At 35.2% G+C, this 13835-nt stretch overlaps 1 protein-coding gene and 1 long non-coding RNA gene across 5 annotated transcripts in view; one reads left to right on the top strand and one right to left on the bottom strand.

Moving 5' to 3' along the window:
- LOC127855145 (uncharacterized) overlaps positions 1-13835 on the bottom strand; it is a 43655-nt gene that overhangs the window by 14230 nt on the left and 15590 nt on the right. For all 4 annotated transcript variants that reach the window (XM_052390548.1, XM_052390546.1, XM_052390545.1 and 1 more), the window contains exons 7-10: positions 5000-5024; positions 4576-4720; positions 3810-3938; positions 1861-2014 (exon numbers count right to left, since the gene is read on the bottom strand). In XM_052390548.1, coding sequence (XP_052246508.1) covers positions 1861-2014; positions 3810-3938; positions 4576-4720; positions 5000-5024 — 453 coding nt within the window. The remainder of the gene's footprint in view (positions 1-1860; positions 2015-3809; positions 3939-4575; positions 4721-4999; positions 5025-13835) is intronic.
- LOC127855148 (uncharacterized) lies at positions 7703-12276 on the top strand. The gene is made up of 3 exons (XR_008037373.1): positions 7703-7780; positions 11445-11488; positions 11811-12276. It is a non-coding gene; the product is annotated as an uncharacterized LOC127855148 (long non-coding RNA).

Here is a 13835-nt window from a genome sequence, read left to right on the forward strand (position 1 = left end):
AGTCTGATGACCCCAAATGTTCGGCAATCCATTTAAGTCTGAAGACACTAATTTCGACATCTTTACAGCTGTGAATACATCTATTGAAATGCCAAAATGTGAAGAAAAGTCTTTAACAAGAGCTGTCAGAGGACAGTGCGCTCGACTAATCGAGTGCTTGACATTATAACGTAAGCCATCGTGGGTAAATTGTTCATATTCAATAATTTATTAGACGATCTTTCAAAAATAAAAAAAGGAAAAAAATTATTTATTTTTTGTTTTCTTTTTTTGGGGGGGGGGGGGGGGGGGGGGGGGGGGGGGGGGGAGGTGGGGGTGGTGGGGGGCATGGGGTATTGTTTGGGTGGAATCCATTGTGGTATTCAGGTAAGTGTGGTTTCGTCAAAGTATTAATAAAATCTGATCATAAATAAAGAAGTTATGGCAATTTAAGCAAAATGTTCAATTATCTAAGTATAAAAGGGGCCATAATTCTGTCAAAATGCTTGATATAGTTGTCTGCTCTTGTTTATAGATTGGGGTGATGTTGGTAAAGAAGTATGTAAAATATAAAAGCAATATGTCAAAGGACATAGGAAATATTTGGGGTAGTACACAAACTTTAACATAGAATTATCAATAATATGCATATTCTAAATATAAAAGGGGCAATAATTGTGTCAAAATGCTTGATACAGTTGTCTGCTCTTGTTTATAGGTTGGGGTCATGTTGGTAAACATGTATGCAAAATATGAAAGCAATATGTCAAGGGACATAGGAAATATTTGGGGTAGTACACAAACTTTAACATTTGCTGCATATTCTAAGTGAAAAAGGGGCCATAATTATGACAAAATGCTTGATAGAGTTGTTTGCTCTTGTTTATAGGTTGGGGTCATGTTGGTAAACAAGTATGCAAAATATGAAAGCAATATGTCAAGGGACATTGAAAATATTTGGGGTAATACGCAAACTTTAACATTTGCACCCCAACGCTAGGGTGAGTATGATAGCTCCACTATTTATATTTCATATATAATAGTAGAGCTAAAAATGACAGTAATCTTTGCAGCGACACACACAGACCTAACAGAATTGTTTTTCCGCACAACCAAATTAATAATTTCTCTCTTTTCATCATTGGAACTCCAACTGCTCTCCCTTTATTCTACTTTCAAGTTAAATCATCCTAATCGTAGTCCTCCCTCCTTTCAAGCAGTTCTTCTCTTCAGCACAAGCACTCATCATACAACAATCATTAAACTACAGCTACATATTATGTTTGGTTGTTTTATTTTACGTATTGTTCAACCATTTTTTTCTTACATTTTACGGTTAGATTTAGGTATATGTATTTATCACATGCTTTAAAAGATCTCGACAGTGGAATGATTTACAAGAAGCTCTAGCTTTATACTCAAAGTTTGTATTTGCAAGGAATAAATACTTCAAAACCAACCAGGTCAATAAGAACATGCAGTACAGACTGAAGCTAATTATTTATAACTGGAGTATCTTGAAGGTGAATATTTTCAGTCCTTAGAAAATTTGTATTCAGCATCTTAGATTAAGGGTTTAACAACTCACATTTTAGTAATAGTTACAAATAGATGCGGAAACTGAATATTCCACTGATATAGTACTGCAAAACCCTTACTTTTCCTGGGGCATGAATTTTCAATGATTTTGAGGGTCTGCCAATTCACAAACTTTCAGATCCCAACCAATATAATAAGCTGATTTGCTGCTGTTATTTTTTTTGGCCAAACTCAGAAATAAAATAATTTACAAGTATACAACAAAGTCATTAAAAACATGAGGAAATTTCATGCAGACATATATAAAAGATTTTACAGTATTTTGTCACTGTTTCAGTATACCTTATCAAGGTCCTCATATTTCAGTTTACAGCATTCACAGTAACCCCTTTTCCGCTCTTGTTTACGTTTGGCTGCCTTTCGTCTCTTCAGCTCACCAGCTGTCAATATTAGGTTGTTTCCAGATATATCTACGTCAGACTTCTTGACGAATTTGCTAGAGAAAATATCATAATACAAGAAACATTGCAACACCATAAAAACAGGCTTTTAAAATTTTAGTTAACAATTTGATTTAAATTATGGTGCAATCCGAAACCAGATCTGTACATAAGCCACACATACACTCACAATTTCTGTGCAATATCTCCTTCAAACTTTAGTCATTATCTTCATTTTAGGCAACAGTAACCTTATCAAACTGGTCTTTAACCCTTTCCCACTCAGAAGCAAAGTGAAAATGGCTATGTGCAAACAGAATTAAACCAGAACAGCCTGCGAGTAACTCGCAGTCTGTTCAGGTAATACACTGTTTGCTGCTCATCAGTAGGACATGAAGCCTTTAAAACTTGAATCTAGTAAGAAAGGCCTTTAATTAAATTTGACTTTCTAAGGGTTTACAAATGCGTGAAAATACGTATCTAAGTAAAAACATTTTTTTTAAGTGACCTTGATCTTTATCCAACTTTGGAGCTTGGTATACTGGTATGCTTAAAGCTACCTACACGCACAATTTTAGCAGAATATCTCCATCCAATTTCAAGTTTTTGAGCAGAAACTGCTTTTTTCATTTTTGGTTACAGTGACCTTCACTGGGATTGCCCCAAGTGAACTGCCAACACACACAATTTCAGTGCAATATGTCCTATTCACTGAAAACAATTTTAGCAACAGTGAATCTTGCGCTGAATGGCCCCAAATGCATTCATAAGCTTTCAATGTAATATCCAAATCCAAGTCATAGAGTATGCCATTTTTAGTTGTGAGCCTTAACTCATGACTAAATTTACAGAGCATGTTTTGCAAATCAGTATGTGCTTAGAAGACTTAGCTATGCTAAGAACCGTAACTCACTTTGCTAGGAACCGGTAATCACATTATATAATAAAATATATTCAATCAATATTCAATGTACATGTTGCATATTTAAAATAGAACACAAAGTACGTACATGCACATGAAAAATTATCTGATACGCTCTGTTTTATACCATACATTTCATCATAATTATCGATTGCTGGTAATTATTTAATTAGCACTAAAACTGTGTAGCTTTGATATGCATCTCAAAGGATGACAATTTGCAGTGTTTCTCAAACTGAGACTAACTTCACACCTAATTGAGCGTCTTTTGTCTGCTTGATTGCGCTGTTTTCACAACTCGAATATTTTTAGCACCGACCAGACGAGAAAGTGTCCTCGAATAATTGCTTGTTAATTAGGTGTGAAATGCCTTTCAGGGACCGGCACAGGTCCTGGAGTTATCGAAAATCGCATGTTTGAGTTATTGCCCGTATTTTTATATAGAAATTAAAGGAAAATGCTAGGGACTTCCTTTAATGCTCGAGTAATCACCAGTTTTTGAGAAATCGCCAGCTCGAGTTATTGCAATTCTACTGTACATTTTCTTTAAATAATGCAAATGAACTATTAGAAACATAAAGGACACCAATTTGAAATTATATAAAATCCCGTTTTTGATAAGTTGAAAGAAATCCCCAGTTTTTTCCACTTCATATTTAACAGCTTGTGTCATTTTCATTGGGAAAAGAAGGGCAATTGACCATGACATCAGGAAAAATTATACATTAAGTACACCAATTGTTTATAAATGCGTATTTAACTGCTTTCTTAAACTTATATTATAAAGAACTAATGAATTAAGTTGCTGTATAATAAACTATATAAACCAATTAATAGAATTATTGGCCATTGGGAAAGAACCTATTTTTACTTTATTCCAATCGGAAACAGCCTGTAATTTTGGACAAAAAAAATCACTGAACCCATACTCATTGTTTGGCTTAGCAGCAGTGTTAGCAGAGTCGATGGTGTCTTTCTCTTCCCTGGGCGTATCCTCACTGGGCATGTCCACCTGGGCAGCCATTAACTCTCCCCTCTCCTCAACCGACTCATCACCGCTGCAGAAATAGATTACATCCATGTAAAACAAAGTCATTTATTATCATACATACCATAAACAGCCTGTTATACAAGGACATTTATTATCATACAACCTATATACAAACAGCTAACAATTGGCATAGAATGTGGTGAGACACAAGTATATTTAATTTCATTTAATGAAGTTTGAGGCAAGTTCACTCGGCTATAGGTAGTTGGCCATAGAACCCAGTTTTATTAAGGGTACGTTTTTTTTAATTTGCAGCAAGGGCTCATCACACAAATTACTTTAATAACAATAAGAACATTTGACATGCATTATCGCCAATTTGAATTATCAATTATGCATATGTATAATGTAAGTGACAGATTATTAAAAAAAATAAAATTAAAATAACAGTATCAACTGAAGAACCATAGAATGTGATCATATATTCACTGGCAGAAAATATTCCTTCTAGGGTTAAAACGTTTTTTTTGTCAATTAATATGAAATCAAAATCAAAAGCCCTAATAATTAAAATAAAACATATGTTTGTCCATGTTTTTATAATAACTTAGCCCAGTTTGCAGTTAATTTTTATAAACCATATTTATTACCGATGAGAAGTGATACAATCTCATGCCTTTGCTATATACTCCAATAGAAACTACCATTTAATGAGGGTGCCATCGAACGGACAAGACCCCTTCGGCGTATCTGTGTTCAACCGTGGCCAATTGTCAATCTCGTTGTAGAATGGACGGTAAAAGAAACACTCGGCCTCGCATTTGATGAACGGTGTCTTCAATGTCTTATCTGAACATATAATTTACATGCTATATAAAGGAGTGCAACCAGTTTAAAATTGAGCAAAGATCCATGCTCGGTTCCAGTGTTTTTTTTTAAGATTCAGAATGATCGACAGCATTCAACTAAATTAGATTGTATTCAAGTATCTTGTTTGATCCATAACTGATACTTTAAATTACAAATACATACAGGAAAAAATAGGCAATTTTAAACCCAATTAAAATAAGAAAAGCTCTTAAATTAAGTGATTTTTTTTTATCTGAACATAGAAAAGGGAATACTCACATGCTGAAATGCACTTTGATGATTTCTGAAATACAAAACAATCATGAATACTATTAGCAATGCAAGAATATCAGTGAAACTGATGAATGCTCCCTCCATTATGATGCACTTATTTTCACCAAATAGCTACTTGGGATGCTGTATATGAAGTGCTGATATTCAGATAACTTGTTTCAGAAATCAAACTATAAAAGGAATTATTATTCAAAGGGCAAGAAAACCTTAACAAGAGCACCGCATAACGGGTACCAACGCTCGGCTGCCGGTGCATTTTTTAACAAGAAACCGTCGGAGACGGGTGATGCTCCCCAAAGTTTTTTTTGTCACAATATTGCACTATATATTCAGATAAAAGGAAACGTCTTGAGGGCACAGTAGTTTGGGGGACACATTTTTTTTATAGAAAATTTCAAAGGGCCATAACTCTGTGAAAAATCATCCGACCAGAACCTGCTGATAATATGCACATCTCCTCTTGGTAGTGAAGCTTCCAATAAAGTTTCATTGAATTCCGGTCATTAGTTGCTGAGAAATAGCCCGGACAAAAATTGTGCACCGACGAACAGACGCACACATGGACAGACGAAGCAGCCACTATATGCTCCCCCCAAAATAAATTTTGGGGGAGCATAATAAATGAAAGCTTGTCATAATTTTTCTTTTTAGGTCACAGTGACCTTATCCTTTGACCTAGTGACCCAAATATGGGTGTGGCGTGTAGAACTCATCAAGGTGCAGCTACATATGAAGTTTCAATGTTGTAGGTGGAAGCACTTTGATTTTAGAGCCAATGTTCAAAACCTTGACAAAATGTTAAGGTTTTAGCATGACACAGACAACACGACATGACGAGCTGGCTATGACAATAACTCTGGTTTTCTCCGAAAACAGACGAGCTAAAAAAATCGAGGTAGTGTAACACTGGACAATGAAATCACAGGATGAAATGATAAACCCGTTAGAAGCTGGCATTTTGATGATCAAAGGTAATTTACTTCTTGATAAACCATTGTAGCTGAAGGACCCGATAACCATGTACATATAAATCCTATAGTGATGTTGCAAATTGGTTTTTATACGAATCTCGTACTTCCATTGGTCACACTTTCCGTTCCCACAATAATAAAGTGTTTAACTTAAATTCAATGTTCAATTGTTCATTATTGGGGGAAAAAACAATTATTTACAGCAAGTCAGCTGTTCAAGTTGAATAGTTTACCATTTAAATACAGGTTTACAATTACCATTTCAGACGTTTAAGACATTTTTTTTATTTTAGTGGCATGTCAGCATTTATTTTACAAAAAGTACTGAAAAAACAAGTTGCCACAACAGTGATTAAAGTGTTAGTTTATATCCATGGCATATAAAGCACACATTAACTTTGCAGTTTGTACAAGTTAAGAACAACAATGGTCAAAATGTTAGTTTATATCCCTGGACCCAGTTGTTCGTACACTGGGTTATATCCCCTTGGTTAGCGCTAACCGCTGGTTAAAGTTATCCAAGCTGGGTAACTAACCAGGCTGGAAAATGCGTTGCTGGAAATATTTACCCAGGCTGGATAACTATCCATGTTGGGTAAATTTATCCACTGTTAACTTGTACACATATCCCATAACCCATTGTAAAAGCAAAATGGCCGACATTTCGTCAAGCTAGATGTCAAATTCTATTAATATGGATACGGCAGCTAAAAAGAGAACAAGCAAATTCGTTGAATTGATATCCCCCGCCAATATGCTTGTGGACACAAAAGTGTTATATTTGACACTCTCGTGCATCATATTCTTATCAATATATATACTCATACCAAGTTTCAATGAAATATGCTAAAGCACTTCCAAGATATGGCTCCGGACACAAAAGTGCCGGACGGACGGAAAGACAGATGGATGGACGGACAACGCCAAAACAATATCCTCCGCTTATGGCGGGGGATAAAAGAGGACCAAATTATACGGCCTCTGAACTTTCAATGTTGGAGGAGGAGTTTGCCGAGAACCGTCCCCTATTGAAAAGTAATCTTTCCGATAAGGTTACCCATGCAAAACTAAAACAATGTTGGCAACAAATCGCCGATAAAGTAAATCTGGTTGGAAACCACTTCCGATCGGGGATAGAAATAAAAGAAAAGTGGCGTCAAATGGTGAAAAAGGCTAAAAAAGAATTTAGCGAGTACAAGAAGGAGTCCGCGAAAACGGGTGGTGGAAGACCCCCAAGTGACCCGCCGTCCACATCCTTTAGAATTATAGAGATGTACAGAGACACGGCTGGTTTTTCCGGTATCCCAGGAGCGGCGGACCTCGAAACCCGCTCCGATTATTTTTGTACAAACAATACCATTACCCATAGAAAAACACAGAAACATGTACTAAACAGACTCACAGAGCATTTAACAGGGTTTTTTTTCGCCCGATTTTATAGCCGAAATTCGGCTATATTCCCAATCGCAAAAAGTATACTTTTTTCCCAAAATTTGGAAAAAAAATCCCAATCGGCAATCAGGAAAAAAACGCTAATGACATCGGCTGTTTCGCTTTTTAACAAAGCGTAGTCCGATCCGGTCTCGTACGGGTTTTAAATAATACCCCGATTTTGATGACGTCGACATTATGCGTGTGCCCGATATTGTCCGCGTTGTTCAGGCGCTTATTATATTTGCGATGAAATTCAAGCGTTTTGTGATTTGGCTGAATCATTCAATGGAAAAACATGTCGCACAACTCCAAATACTACGTAAAAAAGATTCCTAAGAAACAAACTGGCACAACGAAAACGGTAGATTTTTTCTTTAAGCAGGCTTCATTAAGTAAACTAACAAGTCCTCCAATTGAAACTCCGTCCACATCGTCAACAAGTCCTGCAATTGAAACGCCTTCCAATTTAAAAGAAAGTGACTCTGTCGCATCGAAAAGCAGTAGTTCTTCAGAATCAGAAAAAGATGAAGCATCTCGTAAAAGAATTGTGCCTGACGCAAGATTGTTTGCTTCCCCAAAATATGAGGCCAGGTATTCTTGGTTGTATTATAGCGCTGCCAAAGAAGGTTTCTGCTGTAAACTGTGTGAACTGTTTGCAAGCACAGACACATCAAATGTATTCATCTCTGGGACCAAGTTGGGGACTCACCCAACAAGAAAATTAGCTGGCCATGAGGATAGTAAGTGTCACAAATTTTGTGTATCAAAGTACATTGCAAGCAACACAAATCAACCCCATAAGGTAAAAAGAACTGTTGCTGACATGCTACAACAAAGTTTTGATACCAAGCAACAGGAAGAAAAAACAAGAAACAGACTTTACATACAAAGTTTACTAAAAACTTTGTACTTTCTTTCAAGACAGCGATGGTCTATGAACAATTTTGACACACTAGTTGACTTCATGATAAACATGGGTGCGACTGATATGGTTCCATACATTGACGCACATCCGCAAACAAAGTACACATCTTCAACCACTTGTACTGAATTGTTAACAGCAATAAATTCCACACTTGAACAGGATTTGTTGCAAAAACTCCAATGTGCCCCACACTATGCCCTACTCGCAGATGAGTCCACTGATGAAGCTCACAGAGAGCAATTTGCCATTTTAGTACGGTCTCGCATCTTAAGACAGTTACAGATTATTTTCTTAGAGTCGTACAGGTAGAGCGCACTGATGCAGCATCTCTCATGTCAGCCATAGAGGTTTTCCTCATGGCGAAAAATGTGGATATAAAGAAGGCACTCTTTGTGGGCTTCGATGGCTGTAATACCATGAGTGGTGAAAATACAGGTAAATAATGTACATGTAGATATGGTAGAATTGGTTTCTTAAAGTTTTGATTTACCCAGTGTTATTGCAACAAACTTAATACATGTATGTGGCTGTCAAATGCAATTAAGTTTTGTAAACTTTATAATATAAAAACTACAATAATAATTTATATTAACTATTAAAAATTAAGAAATAAATATATTAATTTATTAATGTTATTAAGAATGTCATTATTATTTCTCGCATCGATGTAGTTTAATTTTACAACACTATTGACATGGTGCTCACATAGTGATGCATAATTAATAAATGTGAATCTCACATTGTTATATTATAGGACTGCAGAGACGTTTTAGGCACCATGCACCCCACCAGCTGTACATTAACTGCAGAAATCACAAGCTGGCCCTTTGTATAAAACACTTGATGGCCAGTTTTCCTGTGCTAGAAAATGTTGACAGTCTGCTTCTGAGCATATGGAAGTTATTCCACTACAGCCCACAGAAGTATGCCATATTCTTGAACATTCAGAGTGCTTATGGCATGAAGACCCTGAAATTGATCCGAGCTGCAGCTACCCGATGGCTGTCGCATGGTCATGCATGTACCAGACTAATGGAGCGTTGTGTTCAGGCATGTTTTTCATTCATTTAAATCAATATAATGGAGAGGTTATAGTTATGTTAGTTACAAAAATGAAAAGATGCATTATATTTTTAGGGGGTTAAGAAGAGTAATAAATAACTGAGCATTACTAAAGTTCACATCAAGTGTATCATTTAAATTTTTATGCATTAAATTTTGTCAAAGTCCATGAGCCACACAATTTCCTTTTTAGGTTCTAGATGCATTGGATGCAATAACCGAGAGGAAGCATGATCCAGAAATTGATGGTGTCCGGAATATGCTGTGTGCCAAGAACACTGTAGCAGGGATTTTGGTGTTGTGCGACATCTTAGAGCCAGTGATAGGATTCAGTAACTACCTTCAGTTGGCAGAGTTGAACTTCTCCCATGTCCAGGTTAAATTGCAGGTACCTATTTCCATTGTGTTACATACTATTTACATTAAAATTGTAATCACATAGTATTACTATGCAATTATAATTACAAAATTAATAATTTTAAAATATGTCTTTGCAAAACATAATTTTAACAACAAATGATTTATACATTTAGAGTATTAATCAACTGAGATAATTTCACATTACAATTATTGTATTTTGTTGTATGTATATTCTTCCAAAAGTTTTAAAATACTAATTGATATTGGATAATTTTTTCTTGGAAAGGAACTGATCACTACACTTCATCTGCTGGTTGAAAGGTTCCGCAATTCTCTCCATAGACCTGACCAAACCCTGCACTTCTCAAGACTGCAAGACATCTTCACTGAGATTGATGATCGTACAGTACTCCAAAGACGCCTTAGGTTTGAGAATAATTTAAGCTCAAAATATTGTAAACAATTTTAATTTAAAAAAAAAAAAAAAAAAAATTCATTATTTAATAGTTTATTATGTAACACTGCTGTGGAGTAAAATAAATCACTACTGTAAAAATCACTTTAGTATTTGAAGATTCAATAACAGCTAAACCATATTGATATTCAATCTTTAATTGGTTGGGATTCCTCTATCATGTGGTTTTGTTTACAACTTAAATAATAAATGATTTTTTTTAATATAGAGACAAAGAGGCTTTAGGGCTTGAACAGATGGTGGAGGAAATAGCAGTCCCTGTGACACGTCATCTCATCCATGAGCTGGAAGATTCATTCTTCTGCTCCCCAGTCCTTGCATCATTTTCGGTGTTCAGCCTGGAGAATGTACCTGATGCTCTTCTTGATTTGAATGACTATGGCAGTGTAAGTCTCACCAGATTTATATTACCCAATCCACATATAAGGACATAACAAAAATAAGGCCGGTAGGGTTTATTATGAACAGTTGTTTTTTTTTTGTTGCACAATTAATCGACCAGCAAATCAAATGAGGTTCTCCTCAAATGTTTTGTGTCCACAAATACTAAGCTGGGCTATTAAATATAAAATCTCAAATTTCCCAATATGCATGTAGTGTTCTTAATACTGTGACAAACTCACATGAAAGTAAATTACTGTAATTCACTATGTTCACAGCAAAAAATCCAGGTTCTGGCCAGACACTTTGGTACCTTGGCAGAGGATGACTTTCAGGGACACAGAACTGAGGCCAATCCAGTATTTAGTGAGGCATTCATCATCCAAGAGTTTGACAAGTTTAAGATGCAGATGTTCATGATGAAGTAAGCAGTATCAGGCTCTTTCCAGTTTATGTTCAGTTTTTAGAACATTAGTCTATAACCAGATACCTTATGCCAACTTAGAATATTGAGATATATATATAATATATATATTGATAATATATGTAACAGCCAAATTAATTAATGAATTGAATTATTCATTCTGCTTATCATGTCAATACAATCATTTTAATCAATAACATAAAATGATTGAAAGGTGTCCATGGAATCTGGCTAATTCTAAGATTGTGCATATGGGTTCTTGTTTTGTTTGCATGACAAACATTGTTATATCATTTCAAAACTGTTATAGTTTTAATATTATTGTTAAATGGCATGCTTTGTTTCCAGTTGAATGTTTATGCATAGTGTTTTGTTTTCTGTTGCAATCATCTGGTCAGGCACCAGGTCAGACATCTTGGTTCGGATTCTAGTTTCAGGATTGGTAAGTTTAACTTTAAAAACATGTAAAGTTTAACTTTATGTAAAGATTAAAGTTGTAACTGCTGCTTTGACAATTTATTATCATTTAATTAAGTTTTATGACTTAGGTTAGAGCTTTTCATATACATTTCCTTTTTAATAAAAATTACTCAGAATCTTGCTTCATTTTCAATCACAAGTTAAGCAATTTTTTATCTGTAAAATATGGTTAAATTAAGTGTAAAGTTTATAAGTCACAAATTATTAGTGGTACAATTATTGGTAATCAATTATAAACTTAAGAGATTTATTACATTTTTTATTTAAATAAGTATATTTTACAGGAAACGAAATCCTCAGCTGGATCTGTATCAGGAATTCCAAGCGGATCTGGTTCTTAGGCAGAGTTTTCCTGCGATGAACTACATGGTTGGATTAGGCCGCATCATTCCAAGTAGTACTGCCAGTGTAGAGAGGATCTTCAGTACCATGAACTCCCTGTGCACATCCTCACGCAGCAGAATGAGTCAGTCGCTGTTGGACTCCCTCATGAGAATCTGCACCCATGAGACGGATTCTCTTGATCCTGATCAATTGAACTCAATGGTTGATAAGTTCAGGGCCATGAAAACAAGAGAAATTAGTTTGTGACTGGAAAACTGTTGATCATGATGGTGTTGTTAGTTATTAAAGATGTTGAACTCTTTCATGTAGTTTTAAATCCCAATTTATTTTCCCAATTTCTTGAAAATGCCGATAAAATTCCCAATTCCAAAGCCATGGGCTATCTTCCCAAAAAGGGGAAAAAAAAACCTGTTTAATCATTATTGAAATGGGTTATAAAGCTGAGTGTTGCAACTAAAAAGTCTACATACCTCATCGTAATTAAATCCCAAAAAATGAACAACTGTATATATTTGATTTACACTGTTCCACTGTCGATGTAATTTTCTGTCAGCACGTTTAAGTTACACTTGTTTCACTGTGAACTACATCGCAGACTATTATATCAATGTTTACACTTGATCACTATTTAAATTTTTTCTAACGACACGAATTTATATCCACTACACTGTCTAATAATCCAAATCCATGCTTCCACATAAGGCCGTTGATAGCAAGATAACATTGGAACACTGCATCTTTTCATGAATACAGTGTTGCATAAATTATCTCCCTTAAAAAACTATGGATACAAGTTATTTTAATTACAGGTTAATCCAACGATAGCCAGTTGTACAAGAAATGAATTCATGTAACACGTTAACTTTAAATGACATATCGATTATGCTGAAAAGAACGGACCAATGAAAAAATTTACAATACATCACGTCATATTCTTGGAAGTAGATGACGCATAAAAGCTACAGGTGGGCTGGCCCATATTTCAATTATGAACTCTGACGAGCACTATCCACGTACTTGTTAAATATAATTGAGTTTACTGTTATGTACGTCGTTACAGATCTAAATGCATCACTATATATATATATTTTTTTGTTTTCAGTCCTACAGGACAGTGATTTATTGACCAATTCGCAGACTGGTAAGGCTCATAGGAAGCAACATGCCATAGTTTCCTACTACTTTTAAGCTTTTAGCACGAATACAAATATTGTAGTATTGCTTGTATAAAATGCTATTTTACATTGTATGATTGCGTGTTTAAGACTAATAGACTGCTTTAAAAATTGAACAATAATATGACTTTATTAATGAACGTGCAATCATGCTCGTGTGTGTCAGTTTGGTGTGGTTAACAAAATCATTATGGATTCTTCAGTAGTCAATGGAGAATTTATCTGGGACTTCATTCTGGAACAAACAGGCAAAGACACCGTCAATGGTATTTTTAATGATGTAACTGTTTGTGTTGGCTCAGATTATTGTTTTGCCTGCTTTGCGTATCATCTTATTCATTCCGCTCGTATATTGTTCTACTAAGATATTCATAGTGGTATTAATGATTCATCGTTCTTGGGTATGCGCACAATTGTCGCAAGCTCTGTTTACTCATTCAAATAAGCAATATACGCAAGTTTTTTTAGATGTTTTTGCCAATTAATCACACATTCTATCAATATTTTCATTGGAAAACCTATATCGACTACGCATTATTTCATCGTCATTCAACTCAATATTCAAAGAATGTTGGCGATTCTTACGTGGATTTCGATAAAGATAAAATTCGGCCATTTTGTTTGTTTACATGGATAAATTTTAACCAACCTTTAGACCAGGGTTAAATTTATCCAGACAAAACGCTCGATAAATTTAACCAACATGATGCAACAACACTTACCCAAAAAATTTACCCTGGGTTAAATTTATCCGACATTTATCCCAGGGTTAAAATTTACCCAGGTTTC

Source organism: Dreissena polymorpha, chromosome 13 (genome assembly GCF_020536995.1).
Source record: "Dreissena polymorpha isolate Duluth1 chromosome 13, UMN_Dpol_1.0, whole genome shotgun sequence".
NCBI classification, from domain to species: Eukaryota; Metazoa; Mollusca; class Bivalvia; order Myida; family Dreissenidae; genus Dreissena; species Dreissena polymorpha.